Here is a 17171-nt window from a genome sequence, read left to right as displayed (position 1 = left end):
CAAATAAACTTTTCTGTCAAGTATACTTAAAGGGTTTGTTCCCCCAAAAATGAAAATTCTGTCAGTAATTACTCACCTTCATGTTGTTCCAACCCCGTAAGACCTTCGTTCATCTTCGGAACACAAATTAAGATATTTTTGATGAAATCTGAGAGCTGGATCACTCCTCCACAGGCTTATGGACACTATAACTTGCTGGCCCAGAGAGAAGGAAATGAAAAGTGGAATGAAGTCGTTATTTTTGTTTGTTTTTGCGCACAAAAAGTATTCTCGTCGCTTGATAAACTTAAGATTGAGCCACTGTAGTCACTTGGACTATATTAACGATGTCTTTAATGCATTTTCTGGGCCAGCAAGTTATAGTGTCCATAAGCCTGTGGAGGAGTGAGCCAGCTCTCAGATTTCATCAAAAATATCTTAATTTGTGTTCCGAAGATGAACGAAAGTCTTACGGGGTTGGAACAACATGAAGGTGAGTAATTACTGACAGAATTTTCATTTTTGGGTGAACTAACCCTTTAAGTGAAATTGCAAGTATATTTCTGAGAAGTACATAAAAATAGACTGAAAGTATACCTTCTTATTTTTATTATTTTTATAAGAAGTATAATAACAACACACTTGAATAAACGTGTCAACAATGAATTGGCGTAGAAACACACAGCTAACACACATGGACACAGAGGGACAATCATTACTTGGAGACTAGCAAAATCTAAATATGTCACCATCTCGTTAAGAGATGATTCAGTCATCAGTTTGGACAGGACATAACTTGCCTGGACACATCAATAATGTCTCTCATCAACAAAGTGGACAAAGCTATTTGACAGACGTCGCATGACCGAATCCCCACATAACCATTCGGTTTAAAACCACTATCCGATTTCAAGGCCTAAATGTAAATATACAGTGCTGAAAAGTTTACCTTTGGGTTTGCCCCGGGTCATTTTACAGGCCTGCACAACAACATGCCATTTGGCTGCAGAGTGGCAACTCAGGAAAAACAATTATGTCCATTATCAACACATCGCCGACCAATAGAAGGCGAGAGCCGTGACCACAGGCAGCTGCTGGGTCGCCTTACGAATCTGAGCCAACATGATTGTCATTGTTATGCCACTGGGCATTATATACCATGATATGTCTGTGGTTACTTGGCAACGCAAGACAGCTGCATTGGCAGGAAGCTCAACATTTCTGTCTCAAAAGTGAGCCGATTACAGAGGGGTTTGAGAGGTCTCTCCGAAATCAAGGCCGTCCTCTAGCGAGGTGGAAAAGGGATTAAAATCATACGACTGTTTCGGTTGAACTGCTCACGCCGTTACATAACTCTTTGTGGGCCTGTGCAAACAATGATCTAGGAAATCATAAAAGGCCTTTGTTTATATCACATGATGAATATTATGTCCTTAGCTGATGGCATGCCCTTTCGCTTTAATCTAATTCTGTTCAGCCGTCTGGGACGCAGATTAACACTTTCACCTTTCAGCAGCCGAAAGCTCACACGCAAAACTTGGAAGACACCGATGAGGGTGCAAACAATGCGCCCGCACGAAAAAAGCAGCGTGACTGTGTTGAGTAAGTCGGGTTATTAATTGCTGGATTGAGTGCGGGTGACGAGGTGCTGTGCGAGTGTGAGGGTGTCTCGGCTGTGAGTGGTAACCATGTTTAGAGACCAGCTGCCCACCTAAACAAGCCTCTCATGGGACGCCTGGTGGCCCGAAGCACGAGGGGTCATCGCAACGCCCCTTCGATTACATTATAAGCCATTAACTGAACATTTATTAAACCAGGTAAGAAATCCAAAAAGTGGTATGTTTGCACCATGAATGTGAGTAAAGGTGGCAGCTGTTTACCACTAGTGTTAGGCAACGTTATTACCAGTGTTGCGTTACAAGTAATGCGAGTTACGTAATGAAATTACTTTTTTCAAGTAACCAGTGAACGAAATACCTGAGTTACTTTTTCAAATAAGTGCATTGTTTTCCCAATTATTGACTGATAGCTCTAATGTCCCCATGTTGAGAGAAATGGGGAGCAATCGCACTTTACTATTAGCAATTAAAAAGGCAGGGGCTCAAGACTCAAGGGTCCTTTACCTTAGCAAAATAGAGCAAGCTCAGTCCAGGTGAGAAAAAGTAACACAAATGAAATTAGTTTCCATGAAAAACTAAGTAATGCAATTAGTTTTTTAGGGAGTAACGCAATATTGCGTCACATTACTCTTAAAAGTAACTTTCCCCAACACTGATTACTACTAAAAGTAGCCGGTGTTAAAATGCTGTGTTACTTATTCTAAAAATGAACTAATCCACTGAAAGCCACTGTTTGTGTTTTGTCTGTTTTGTTGGTTTTATCAGCAGTAAACTGCAAGCTCCAAGGTGGAACCGCTACAAAGTACAATTGGCGTTTTGTTTTGTTGTTTTTACCAGCAGTCATTTTGAAACAAATCTTGGGCATTTTGCAAACTGTATGTCACCAGCCGTGTTTCCATTACCCTTCAAATGCTCGAATTGAAATTGAAAGGTCTCCTGACGTAGATGCCATGGTATGTTTGGACAGAAGATGAAAAGAGACAAAAGACAAAAGAATTACGGGAATACTGGATTCTAAACCACTTAAAAATGCCACAATCAAGACCTTGAAGGAGATATGAGGGAGAAACACCCACTAACACCTCATACGTGCTGCTCACAAGTATAAGGGCCTTTCCTTGCCATTAAATCTTGAATAACATGCCAATGGCTAGTCGGTGGCTGGGATATATGTAAACTTACCAACCCGATGCCATGATTGTTGGAATGACTTATCACGAGAGGAAAAAATAAATTACTTTTCAGTCGCATAACATCGGTTAATGGAAAAGTGGTAATTTCGCAATCGTTTTTTATTGACATTTAGAAATATCGCTAAAGTTTTGCTCAAATCTGTAATGGAAACGTGGCTACTGATAATAATGACACTTCTAGACCTACAATGACTATCATGCTCACACATACTACAACACTTAAAGTGTATGTACACTAATAGTACAATGCTTGTGAATTTTAAATATACTCCAAATTCTCTACTAAGTATAGCATGATATTTATGATTTTTAAAAAAAACATTAAATTTGTTGGCACCTCTGCTATTTTATTGGTAATAGTATAAGAGGTGACAGGACAAAAAGAGACAATTTGATCAGGAAATGAATGATTAAAAAATGTTTGGCCTATTTTTTAAAAAGAATAATAAAAAAAACAATAAAAGAACAAATACAGATTACTCATTTTGGGGGTCTCATTTGACATTAATTTCAATCCTGAGCTACAGATGCATAATTTATAGCACAATAATCATTTAATTCATTGTTCAAAGTTGATGGATTCAACATTGATGTTCTGTGTCATTTGCAAATATTTTATAAAAAAAAATTTATTCAACTTATGGACCGTGGACAGCCATTATACAGCAGACAGTTTGGGAGCTCCTTCATCGTAAAGTGATTGACGAAGTGTTGTAGTGATGGTTAGTGACAGGACCTCCTATCTTTACACAGGTAATCTGAAGGTCTTCCCGAGGAGCCGTGGGGCTCTTCGTCACCTTCTTGACCTTACAGATTCTTAGAATACCACATTTAGCCACATGGTCAATTCTAGGAAGAGTCGTGGTGGTTTCAAACTTCCTTCACATGTCAATAATGAGACATGTATCTGGGAAGCTTGAATTTTATAGCTTTTTCCAGCTCAAGGCATTGACGCAGTGCTGTACTGGCGGTCGATGGCGGTTCTGGTTTCTGCTGTGTGGTTGAATCGTCTGTCCGGACATCAAACCGGTTGTTATCTCAGAATAAACACCGACAGGGTGATCAGGACCCCGACCCGAAGCGGAGGCTACGATACTGGATGGCATAATTAACTAACTGTATACAAAATATTGATTCGACTGAGTTTTAATAATTTATTAGCTCACCGATGGCGCGATTGACCAATCAGAATCAAGTATTCCACAGAGCCGTGTAATAATTGAACGTATCAGCAACCGATGAGTAATGATAGTGATTTACTAGGAGTGCAACAATATATCGTGTCACAATACTGTACATCGCAATACAAAAATGCAACAATATGTATTGTGGATAGTGACAATCTGTATTGTGTATAGTTCACCCAAAATAAAAATTACTGTGTGAGAAAAAAATTACGTTTTCAGAGTTTTAGTGTCAGTACTACATTAAACTGCTATGAATATAATGTATAATAATGCAATCTGGGAATATATGTGGGTTCTGATAATGCCAAATGTCTAATGTTACCAGTAAAAAAGTGGCCTACATTATTTTAAATATATCTAGTCAGTGAAAGAGTGCAAGCATATTTGTCTAAAATAATTCAGAATTTTCAGCTTCAGAATCATAAATATTTTTATTCTGGTGTCTTTATTGTCCTGTGCTTTGGGTTTCCAGCAGTCCAAGCCTGTTCATTTACACACCCAATGTAATATCAAATGTACCATTTTAATCAACAGAACATTTTTTTTTAACCTTTTACCATACTGTATGAATATCGCAATAATGTTGCATCGTGAGTTCAATATCTTGATATGTATCGAATTGTGACTTGGGTATCGTTACACCCCTATGATTTACGTTTCACAATCCTTAAAACACAAAACATGCTTAATTTCGAGACACTCTGACAGATTCAGTGAGTTCAGTGAAGGATTCATTAAACTGATTCAAACCCGTAACTTATGAGCAATTGTTCATAAGAGTCATTTCATCACGAGAAGTACACCATAACTTACACTATAAAAATAATAATACATTTTTCTATGGAACTGCAGATTTAAAAACATGCTCAATAATTTAGCCAAATAAGGATCTCAAGAATGATTAAATATAGGCCTACTGAATGAATATGAAAATGTGTTTATTAATATTATAAATATTAATAATTATTCATATTTAATCTTTTTCTGAAAATTCACGTTGTCGTGACATAGTATTTTTTTTGTGTGTGAAATAAATCTACAACACTATAATGTACAAAATTTGGAATAATGTTTCTGAATAACGTCCTCCACCCTGCCTCCAATCAAAATAACAGCCAGACATAAACACAATGGTTATTTAAATCTGCCTCTGAGATTGTTTGCTTAATTAACTCTCTATATAAACACCAGACATCTGCTGACAAATACCAATGGGTTCAGACTCAAATCCGATGTCCTTTGTTTTGCATTCTTTCACCAAGCAGAAGTAACCATCCGTATTGTGTTACGCTCTCTATGTACAGTAGGTCCCCGTAATCTCAGGCCCGAGGGTGTTTTGAATCGTGTACGTAGTCCCAAGTAAATACATGTTTGGTCTGGTCAACAATGTGTGAAAGTACAGGATGGCCAGATTTGGCTGAGGAGGTTAATGACGCAGAGCTCCTTTTTGCTTACCTGAGGATCCCAGGAAGTAGCGCTCTAAAACTGATCCGAAGCCAGAAGGGTTGTCCCTAAGGTCGCTGACTGTGAAGGGTTGCATAGAAATGTTGGCATCGTTTATCGGCCAGTTGAGTGCATGGACACTGGCTCCTCCGTACCATGAAATATTCACCATGGAAAAACAGTCCTGAGAGAGAGAGAGAGGATAACTATCCTTAAAATGTATCATGGTCCATCTTTATACCAGAGCTTGATAGTTTATTGCATGTGAAAGTATCAATACAGTTACTGATTGAGTTCCTTCACATAGATTGAATAAGGTCTTCATCAGTGAGCAAAATCTGGACATGCATATATAGCTAAGAAGCTTTAGGCTCTCATAACACATACAAACAGGTGCAGAACATCTAAAAGTCAAAGGATTGGACTGAACAATGTGTTCTTAGGCTTAAATCTGAAATAACACATGCCAGAGCATTACTGAGGTATGAAATGTGCAAAATGAAGGGATTAAACTAGAAAACTTCCGAACTGCTTTAGGTCCTTGCTGAACAAAGAAAGTCCCTGTCTTATCGGATATCTGTGAAATGTATGGAACATTATCTTTGTGGCCGTTTCAGTCTGGTGAACTTTAAACCCTGCTTTATGCATTCGGCAGGTAGGAAGGCAAAGTAAATATGTTTTTATCATTTAATGTAAATGTGTTTTTATTCATTTATTAAGTAGTGTCAAATCGATTCATCGCGGTTAATCACATCTAACATTAAAGTTTGTGTTTATATGATGTGTATGTATGTGTTTATGTGTGTACATATATGTATGTACATACACATATATGATTTGACAACATTGATAACAATATTACTATATAAAAAAAATAAGAGAACCAATTGTACTCTTTAAAATCACACAAAAATCACATAAAAGCCCCTAATTAAATAATACATTTTTAAAAAGTTAAATAAAGATAAATGCTGCAAGTAAACAGATATTCACACGTTAGCTATATTCTTATTCAACACCGTGAAACAAGAAACCACTTAATAATTATTTGTATATTAAGGGTGTCTGACCCACTTTATAATTAAAACTTGAAAGGAAGTCAAAACAAAAAGATGGAGGTCTTAAAAGTAAATATTTTACATAGGCCTAATTATGTGGAGGATAAGCAATTTGGAGAATGGATGGATTAGCCCTATGTTTCAGTTAGTATTGAATTTGGAACATTTTAGTATCCACAAAAATTAGATTACAAGTTAGTCATAGCGCGTATTTTCATCGGGCGATAATTGATAGCGAACCTTCGCCGGAGGTAACCATAGCAACTACAGCGAACATTATAGCAATAATCTAATATATATTTAGCGAGGATTTTCATTATCAGATTTTAATTAGCATATTACAAATATTTCACAAAAATTTAGTGTTATATTTAACAGACTTTAAATTGACGTTTAGCTATAACTCTGTTTGGTTTCCGTGCGTGAAATTTCCAATCTAACTTTTTAAAACCCAAACCCCCCTGAAAGTCACTGCACAAGCACAACTCTCACAGTTTTACAATTTTACCTGGTTTGTTGGTAGTTCTTATATATTTTGAGTAAAAGTTATTGATGTTAAGGTCCTTCAAATCATTGTATAGGTGTGGGGGAAACAAATACGATGGTTTTGTTTTTGAAAAAGAATGCAAAGTTATTTTTGTGGGACTTTCAAATGGTTTTCAAAGACATCATGCAGGCTATAAAAAAACTCTTTTGGTTCTGTAACATAACCTATATTTTCAAGAGTAAAGTTCTAATGATATTTTACCTTCAGATCCACATGGCAGTGAATTGGAGTCCAGGTTACACTGTAGCACTCAGTATCCGAGTCCTCCTCTGATTCCAAAGATATCTTCACCTCTGCGACCGAATCCCAAGTGTAGCAGAACTCGGTTTTGTTAAGCCAGCACATGTTCCTCACGAACGGAACCTCAATATCAGTGTTCCCCACGTTCTCCACGTCTATCTCCGCAAAAGTCTTGTCCTCAGTCAGTGTCTGTATGACCAGAGTTTGCGTCCGTCTCTCCCAAATGAGCCCACTAAAGCTCCCCTTAAGGATCCAGTTCTTGTTGGGCTGATCCACAACTTGCCAATAAATGATCCCAATTGTCATGACAAAAAAGATAGCAACTCCCAAGCATGCAATAGCCCCTTTCCAGGTCTCGTTCATCTCTTTCAACCCCGTGTCCCATGTCACCTCTGGGATTGGACTTGGGTTTCTGTTGCGAGTGTGTGGCATGGTGATTTCAGAAAGAAAGAAAAAATCTAATCGAAAGTGATGATAAAAAGTAACAATCTCGCAGCTAAAACATGCAGAATCGTCATCATGTCCCGGTCCTTCAAGGTAACGCGTTCGATTGTCTGTGAATGTGAATTTTTGAAGTGGATCTACTTGCGTTGTTGCGCGCACCGGCCGCCGGTCATCAACGGATCCAGGTCAAGTTCTCCAAGCAGAATCATTCCAGAATAAATCAGAAATGTAATGTATGCTACTTCTAGTGCAATAGCGAGTTTAAAGCATTGATCGCAGAAGAGTGAGTAGCCTTACCCGGGTTTGGCAGCAATGCCTACAAATAGCTCCTCAGCGGCTTATTTGCTTGGCCGGCACTTTTGCGCGCTGGTGTGACGTAACTCCATACTGCTTCTTCAGAAAGGTAAAAGAGAAAGTGATTAAGCGAGCTTTGCGATTACCGGGGCCCCTGATCAGGGGCCGGACAGAGCGCAGTGTATGATGAATCACCCATTCTCACTCTGAGTGCACGCGCTTGGCATTTTGGAGACGCGCGTGCAGAGTGATTTACTCGCATATGCATACGCGCAAGAAACACGCATCAACCTTGCGCACAATGTTTCAGCAGGTGCACCAAGTAGGCGATTACTCCCACACTTTTGGTCTAATTTTCACCAGAGGAAAGCTGAAAATATACATTGTATGTACGCAATGCTACGAATTGTATGTATATTATATTGTTTGTGTTTATTGTATTTTGTACATTGACATTGTACATTGACAAGCAAAGATGTCTCAAATGATAAAAGACTAAGTAATTAGTTCCAAGTAATTTACTCTTATAGGTTTAATAACATTAATACCATTCTTGACAAAAATAAAAAAATATTTAATGATATCAAAATGTCCAGAGGTGTGACCATTAATAATTATTGACATTTTTTAATTACTTCTTGAATGTATACTCAACAATAATAATAAATAAATGCAAAAAAAAAATATATATATATATATTATTAAAAAAAAAATATATATTAAAATGAAGTAGTTTTTGTTTATGTCTTGCCATATGCATATCAATTTCACCACAATGAATTTAGTGGACAAAATCCAGACAAACAAAACTACTTTTCTGATTAAAAATAAATAAACAATGCTAAACTTACGGGCATAGTTTCTGTATGCCAAAAATTATTACAATCTCTATTCATTTTAATTTTTAATTTTAATTTTAAAACAATTTTTAATAGTTTAATAAATTCAGTCAAAAATAGTGGAAGGGTATACACAGACAAAGGGATGTGAGTATATACAGAAACATTGGTAAGTTTGTTGAGTCAATTTTAGGATTAACACAAGGCACACGACTAGTGACTTTGGCATATCCAACGCATTCAAACAGAATGAAAATTTTAATCTTACCTGTTGCAGGCGGAGATTGGAGCGCACAGGTGTCACGATTTCCCTTGTGTTTTGTGGGTTGTGTGTTCTAGGACTCCTGTACCTGTGTCTTTATTACCCACACCTATGTTTTGTTAGCCTCTTGTAGTCCTGTGTATATACTGTATACACCTGTGTTTCAGTTGTCTTGTGTCAGTCGTTGTCTTTCCAAAAAACGTATGTAAATTAATGTGTTTGTTTCGCTACCATAACAACAGGGAGCAGACAAGACAACGAGCACAGAGGAGATCTCCAGGAGAAGACACAGATACACAGAGATGACTAAGAGGTTGACATGTAAATGACGTGGTGTGGATATCAAAGATACAGTGTACTGTGTCCGTGACAGTAATCCTGTAATCCTCATGTACAGTGGCTCCAAAAGCAGAGCCATTAGGATGAATGCCCATGGTGGAACCAATGAACAGAGGAGCCAGGAGCACGACTGACTGAGGTGAAGTCGGGAGAGGTGGAGACCCAGGTGGAGCTGAGTAGAGGAAGACCCAGTGTGACACCGCTGGACTTGAGGGCCATGGCGGAACTACAGGTATACGGAAAGCCCAAGGCAGAGCCGGGAAGCCAGGCCAGAGGATGAAGACTTGATGGGACCAGCTAAGGCGGGGCCAAGGAGCTTAAAGTCAGTGCAGTGTTTCACCCAGTGGGAGGCTGGGTGAATAATGAAACTTGTGGATGGGCGGAACCAGTGGCGACAAAGGAGTCTTGGGGCTGGGTGGTAGGAGCTTGGAAGCCAGGCAAGGCCCGTGGAGTAGGCGAAGGAGTCAGGAGATTGAACGAGACCAACAGTAGCAGGCCCTGGCTCCATGTGTGTGGTGGGCTCATGCTCAGTGTCCAATGGTATTCGTATTGCAGGTTTAGGCTCCTAAACCTAAAAGGTTTAGGACATTGGAGCCGGCCTACACACCTGGTCAGACTCGGCTGGCTTTGGCTTTGGGTCCTTGGCGGGCATAGGCACTGGCTCTGGGTCCATGGCTGACGTGAGGAGGAGTGGGAAAGGACTAGGGAGGAGTTCCCAGGCAGGTGGGGTCACTGGAACAAGGATTGATGATGACTGTATGGTGGTCGTGGGGTGAGGAGGTTGCGGCTGAATGTCCTCTTCTTCCGTCTCTCTGACAGTGAATGGTGAGCCACTCGACCACAGAGCATAGTCCATATAGTGTGCCAGCGTGCAGGTGGTAGAACACCGCTAGCAACAGTCGGAATAGGAATTCATCCAGTCCACTCCAGAAACAGGTATTTAAGGTGCTGTTGCGCCATGTACTCATCCACAGTCTTCCAAGGGGGTGGCCATGTTGTGCAAGGGAGAGGAGAATGTCTTTAGGGGAGTAACTGGAATATACAGCTGGGTTCACTTTGGTTCGAGTCTGGCCTTCTGTCAGAGTATACACAGATACAGAGACGATAGAGGCAGAACTGGAGAACACAATGGTGAGTTTATTGAACCAACAGCAGGATAAACACAAGGCAGGGGAGTAGTGACTGGGATGGCAGATTGTGGAGTGACCAAGCAGAATAATAACTTGAATCTTATCTGTTGCAGACGGAAATTGTAGCACAAACACGGGGAGAAAACAAGACAAGGAGCACAGAGAGGATCACCAGGAGAAGACACGGAGACAAGGAGATGACTTGGAGGTTGATACAGCGATGACTTGGTGTGGATATTGAAGATTCAGCGTATGGGACCATTCTCACAAAGTATGTATCCAGGTAAGTTGCTTTAGATAAGGCCAGACAAAAGCTATGTGTTCATCCACCTATTTTTATGCGCATTTTGGGATATCGCATAAAGAAACGCTGGATGGAAGTTCTATGACAACATGCGCATAAATTACAATGGAAACACTTTTACCGAATACATTTCTTGATGCGCAATCAAAAAAGACGTGACTTTGCGATGGGATGGCATAACTAGACCAACCAGGGGTGCGTTTCCCGAAAGCATCGTTAGCCAACTATGGTCGCAAGTTCCGTCGTTATCAGCATAGTTCAACGATTTGGTGTTTCCCGAAACCATCGTTCCAACGAACGTTCGCAAACAGCATCGCAAACTTGTGTGGTTGGAACGACAGCTCTCGAGCTGTGGTTAGAAGCATAGTTTCTAGTTTACATGAGATGTACTGTAGACTGAATAAATCCTTATCTTTAGTAAAATAAGCAAGCTGACATTCAGTACAACCCGTGTTATTTATTTAGAATACATACAAATGTAATTTACGTCTTTTAGTTTGTCACGAGATTTTAAGCACCGTTTTTGAAGACTGCGCATGTGCGAACGTGCTCTACTATGTAAGAACGAGCCAGATATTGAGTCTGGTAATAAAGCAAAATAACTGAGAAAAATTAGAAATGGTCTTCAGATGCCATGTCTGTAACTTATATGACAAAATCTAGCGTTAATTCAATCTCAAACAGATTAATTTAAATAAGTTATTAGTCCACCACGTGCAAGATGTCATAAACCAACGTGGTTGAACGATACTTTGCGACAGTACGGTTTCGGGAAACAGTCGTGACTAGCTAGTTGATTTCTCCAACGATGCATCGTACTATGGTAGTTAAGCAGCGAGCTATATAGTTGTACGGGAAACGCACCCCAGGATCATTCTGTAATGCCTGAGCTAAGTCTGTTATCAAAGTGGTTCGGTATAATTCCCTCTCAGAAGTGCATCACACGATTGCGTTCACAAATACCAGGCATCTGAATGCAAGATAACATGGCTTCCACTGCAGCACCTTCCATTTTTCTTAGTGATATTTAGTGCCAGTTTATCAGGAAGTGACGATTATTTTCTCTTCGACTCACTGGATGGAAACAAATATTCCAAATTTGCGCACAATTGAAATCCACAACTTTTGATTGAAACATAGCTAAAGACTCTGTTTATGTGCTGAAGATTTATAGCACTGGCGTGCAGTGGTGTCTGAAAAGAGGGATTCTATTTTGTATTTTTACATTAACAATGTTATTATTACTCTATTTATCAAAGCCAAGTATAAATCTCATCAAGTTAGTGTTTTTAATCATTTTTACATTTATTCAAAAATAATAACTAAAGGCAGTAATAATTTGTGAACTCTCAGCTGTTCTTTTTAATATTCAGCTTATTTTCAGATCATCAGTCATCAAGCTTGCTAAACACTAGTCACAGACATGAAGATGTACAGTACCTTTAATTTCACCAAGCTGGTTGCTCACTAACCCACAGTCATCATGTTTACACACGTGTAAGTGGTGATATCTAAGTGGGTGAGTTGTTTACTTAAATAGTCTTCCCATTAACAACATAATTTTGTTCATTCAGACTGATTCATTCAGACTCCAGATTAGTTTTTTGAGGAGGCACTTCCTCCATTGTCTCCTTGGAGTGCTGACGAGGGGCATGTGTGCTTGATCAGGTTCCATGGAGGATCATGGGAAAATTGAGTCTGTTACAAAGAGCGCTACTGTATATCATTGATCATATATATCTTGTATGTGCAAATATTTGATATTGTGTGAAATCTTTGTTGTGAGTATATAGCATATTTATTTGGAGCACACCACCAAGTCATTTTCTTTGTAAATGTAACTTGACCAATAAATGTGAATTCTAATTCTGATTTTAAAAAACAAGCCTAGTACATAATTTAACATGTAACATCAAAAATCACCACAACTCACAGTTTTTTAACACAACCATTTAAAATTAGTTCAAATAAATGTTTGAATAACCTACACCACAAATTTGATTAATACATATGCATGTACACCAAAGTAAAGTATGGGCACACCTATTCATTCTTAATAACCCTTATAACAATAGACAAGACTTTATAGTGGAAGCTGTAAAGGATTCCCAGAAAAATGTAGTGTTAGCTTCTGAATGGCTGTAGCAAGCCACTCACAGGCATGCAGGCCTGAGACGTTCCCTTTTGATGGAACTCCACGCTGCGTCTGAAATTGATGCTATTGGGAACAAAATACCCACTGCGCCATACTGATGAATGCCTGTCCTAGTGTGAAGTCATTAAGAGCACAGCTAGGGACTAAAACATTTGTGACCCTGGCATGTAGTCCAGATCCAGACTATAAAACCTTATAAAAGTGTGCGGGGAAGACCAGCCCGAAGCATCACATTCTTCTTGAAGTGAGACTTCTGACATTAAAGCTTTAAAAGCTGCCATACTATTAGCATAGGCTCTCACATGCAGATGTGAAGGAAAATCGGGTGAACCCGAAGCAAACCAGCAGCTGGTCAGTCTTACGCCACTGGGTAATCCAGTGGACGTAAGTCTCATGAGCCCTTACTGGGCAAAGCAGATTGAGCTTCTTTTGGTCCGCCGACACAAAATGATGAAGATGACAGGCCTGCAAGAACATAGAATGCAAGATCGTAGGTACTTTAGGCACATACCTAAAGTGTAAGATGGCTAGGGTGTAAGATGGCTTTGACCCTACCCTGGGCAAACTCTAGGCAGGAGGAGGCAACTGACAGAGCCTGTCAATCTCCTACCCTCTTAAGGAACATAAACATCAAGAGAAATGCCATTTTTAGTGTAAGGAATTTCTCAGATACTGAGTCCAGGACCTCGAAGGGTGCCAAGGACAACCCTTCTAGCACCACGGCCAAATCCCAGGCCGGAAATCTCACGTGAACTGCAGGCCTCCAAGTGCCACATATGAAACAGGTTATTAAATGGTGCTCCCTGATTCAGGTACCCAGGGATCTAATCTGCTCTCTGAGAGACCAGCTTGCCCTGAGACCACAAAAAGTTCTGGTGCGCCAGTCTGCTAAGAGGATGTGACCACAGACCCCCCTGATGATTTATGTACGAGACTACCGATGTGTTGTCTGGACGGACAAGAACATGATAGCCTGAGATCTGTGAGGAAGTACTTCAATGCTAGAAATACAGCCATCTTCTCCAGGCAGTTTATATGCCAAGAGAGATGATGCCCTCTCCTCAAACCTTGAGTTGAGCCGCCCTCGAGGATCTTTCCGCAGCAGTGGCTGACTGGCAGGGAGCAACCGAACCAAATCTGGTAGAACCCCCCTTAGAGAGGGCACACATCTCAGTGACGCAAATATACCGGGCAGAAACTGAGATATGTTTTCGCTGGAGGCCGCTGCGCCCTTCCACGGAGGAGCGGGTGCACCTGAGCTTGTGTGAAGTGGGATATACTAGACGAGAATGGCTTGCTCCAAGATCTCCACACCTCGGTGTGGAGATCTGAAAAGAAGAGCAGGCCTCAACGATTGAGCTTTGCTAGGCAAGTATACTTGTCCAGTTCACTCTTGCGACATGCTTCCTGTTTCTCGGCCCGCCAATCAATGTTTAATTTAGCTATGGCCTGAGTGAAAACCTCCACCAGCTCCTCGTAAGCAGGGGAAAGAGGTGGCATGTCCTCTAAATCCCCTGCCTCAATGCTCACAATATTCATTTACATTTACATTTGGCAGACGCTTTTATCCAAAGCGACTTACATTGCATTATCCTATACATTTATACATAGGCATGTGCAATCCCCTGGGATCGAACCCACAACCTTGCGTTGTTAACGCAATGCTCTTACCACTGAGCTACAGGAAAGCTACTACAGGAATATTCATGATCGCAGGCTTCTGTATCTTGAGTGAAATCACTGGAACCCGCGGGTGAGAGCAGAGAAAGGGCTGATCTCACACTCCTCCGCTAGCTCCATTTGCGACCCCCATGATTGGACCGGAACCACAGGGGTCGCAAACCTGGTCGCTCTCATCAAAGAGGGCCAGGCGGGAGGGGAGCGTTCTCAGTGGAAGGGTCACAGGGTAATGTTGCGCCAGTCAGGACTGGGATAGTTGCACACATGCTTGAGACACAGTCACGCTGAGGCAATCACCATAGCGTCAATGTCAGATGCAAAGTGGCGTTCCTTCAAAAGGGAACAAAAAAGTATGGGAATTGTGTATTGTCCAAAAAATGCTTCACAAATCACAAAAATCTGTCTATCTACAGTATCGATCATCTGTCTGTCTGTCTTTCTATCCCTAGCTTTCCCAGAAAACTCGTAGAGAAAGAACTTCTGATAGTAAAGCATCGATGTGTCGAAGCGGCCAATAGCCTAAATGCCTTGAAGATTAGTTGCGACTGGCTCAGATTCTGTAAGTCAGCCCTTTTGCACCTCAGGATTCTGCTGGCAGGGCTCTGGTCATTGGATAAGGCTGTGGGAACCTCACCTTTGCTGTTCACTCTTCTCCAATAATCACATAACCACTAGACAGCTTCACCTATCAGCTGACTACTGGTTGCCCCCATTTTCCTTTCACCCATCAGCCTTATTTATTTTCATTAATGTTCAGATTTGCAGCAAAGGCTTGCCAGTTCCATCTTCTGCTCATGTCTGTGGATGTGTGTGTGACTTTGCCAAGTTCATCTTTACAGTGGCCTTGGCTCAGGGTTAGAGTTGAGCGTGCTTTGGGGCCATGTCCAAAGGAAGAGTCTCAATTTACACATCAACTATATGACTCCGCTGAGAAGTGCTATAAATAACAGTTTGAATGATTGGTGGCTGGCTCTGCTTTCCACAGACTGTGGGAGTGAAGCGTGAAAAATAAACGGTAGTATATACAGGATAATAAATGATTTAGTGAATGACACAAAATTTTCATTGGTATATCTGTGTAAATGCTTCCATTTTACATTTTAAAAGACAATTTCAGTGGAAAAATTACGTTGTTTTATTTATTTGTAAACCTCTTTTACTTGAATAAATAAATTATAGATACAAATGATATCACATAACACAACATGTTAAATTATATCGACAGAACAATAATTTTTTATTTTATGTTTCCTATTTGTGTTTATTTATTTCCCTCTTTTGCACTTAAATAAATATAGCCTATCAATAAATTAATAATAAATTAACTTTAAATATTATCTGCAGAAAAAATATTTTTATTTTTTAATTTATTTATTCATATTTACTCAATTCTATTTTAATATTTTGTATTTGCTCAAGTACAAAATGGTAATAATTTTTTTTTCTAAAATAAGATTTTCAATGTGTTCACAGATTTTTTTAACCCCACTGTATGTCATTAAAACAGAGATACATTAATGTCACGAAGAGAGATTGCAGTATTAAATTATTGAAAGAATTGGACTGCTCAACTGTTTGCATCTGCACACATATATCCATCTCTCCTATTCTCATGGATTCTCATGGAGCAAGACTTCTGGAATGTTTTGGACCACCTTGAGTTTTACAGTTGCAGATCTTTTTCATGTACATTCATGTAACATAATATCCCAGTCAATGCAATAACGGAAAATATGAGTGGCATGGCAGTCCCTCAAGGAAATATAAAATGCTGTTTGACAAAAGTTAAAAAAAAAAAAGAAGAAGAAAAAAAAAAAGCACAAAGACCTTTACAAGCGCAAGTATTCACTTTAAGCGAAAATACTTTTCCATCTTCCTGTCTGGATCTTCAATTTACAATTTCCCTTGGATATTTAATATAACCCAAGCTGGGAAAGTTTCCATAGCTTTTCTCGCGCCTGCACTCCTGGCGTCTCCACCACAGTTAACCCCAATTTTTAGTTCTTTTTTTGGTCCACATATTTTATCTTGCTAAACAAATTTCCATTCTGATTGCCTTGACCAATTTTCCATGCAAATAAATGACTTCTTTTGTAATAGAATTTTGTTGAACTGTGTGATGGTAGCAATGGTACAGAACTGAAGAGTTTAACATTAAAGTAATTTACTCATTAATTTACAAGCGTTTTACTTTTTTTTATTATTCAAAAAGAAAAACTGTGGACATTACTTACATCAATGAAACAAATACATTACTGAATCACTTGACCAATCTTTTTTTAAAGAGCAAACCAACAATGAGTCTAATGTTATAAGCAGTGTGATTAGTAGTAGTAGTCTGAACAAGTACTTATAAATAATAAAGCTAATTAAGACGTATTTCATGAGAAATAATCATTTCAGATTTCACCCCCGCCACAGAACAGGCATCAGTTTCAGTCACAAACAAACTGCATGG

At 39.5% G+C, this 17171-nt stretch overlaps 1 protein-coding gene across 1 annotated transcript in view; it reads right to left on the bottom strand.

Annotated features, from left to right (window-relative positions):
• LOC309491039 (SITS-binding protein) overlaps window positions 1-8119 on the bottom strand; it is a 34580-nt gene extending 26461 nt beyond the window's left edge. The window contains exons 1-2 of the mRNA XM_082160447.1: window positions 7228-8119; window positions 5434-5605 (exon numbers count right to left, since the gene is read on the bottom strand). Of these exons, the coding sequence (XP_082016573.1) occupies window positions 5434-5605; window positions 7228-7698 (643 nt within the window). The 5' untranslated portion in view covers window positions 7699-8119. The remainder of the gene's footprint in view (window positions 1-5433; window positions 5606-7227) is intronic.
• Window positions 8120-17171: the final 9052 nt, after the last annotated feature.

This window comes from Leuciscus leuciscus, assembly GCF_965113295.1.
Source record: "Leuciscus leuciscus genome assembly, chromosome: 25".
Classification (NCBI taxonomy): domain Eukaryota; kingdom Metazoa; phylum Chordata; class Actinopteri; order Cypriniformes; family Leuciscidae; genus Leuciscus; species Leuciscus leuciscus.
Note: the sequence above shows the minus strand (reverse complement) of the source record. Positions and strands in the feature narration are given on the sequence as shown.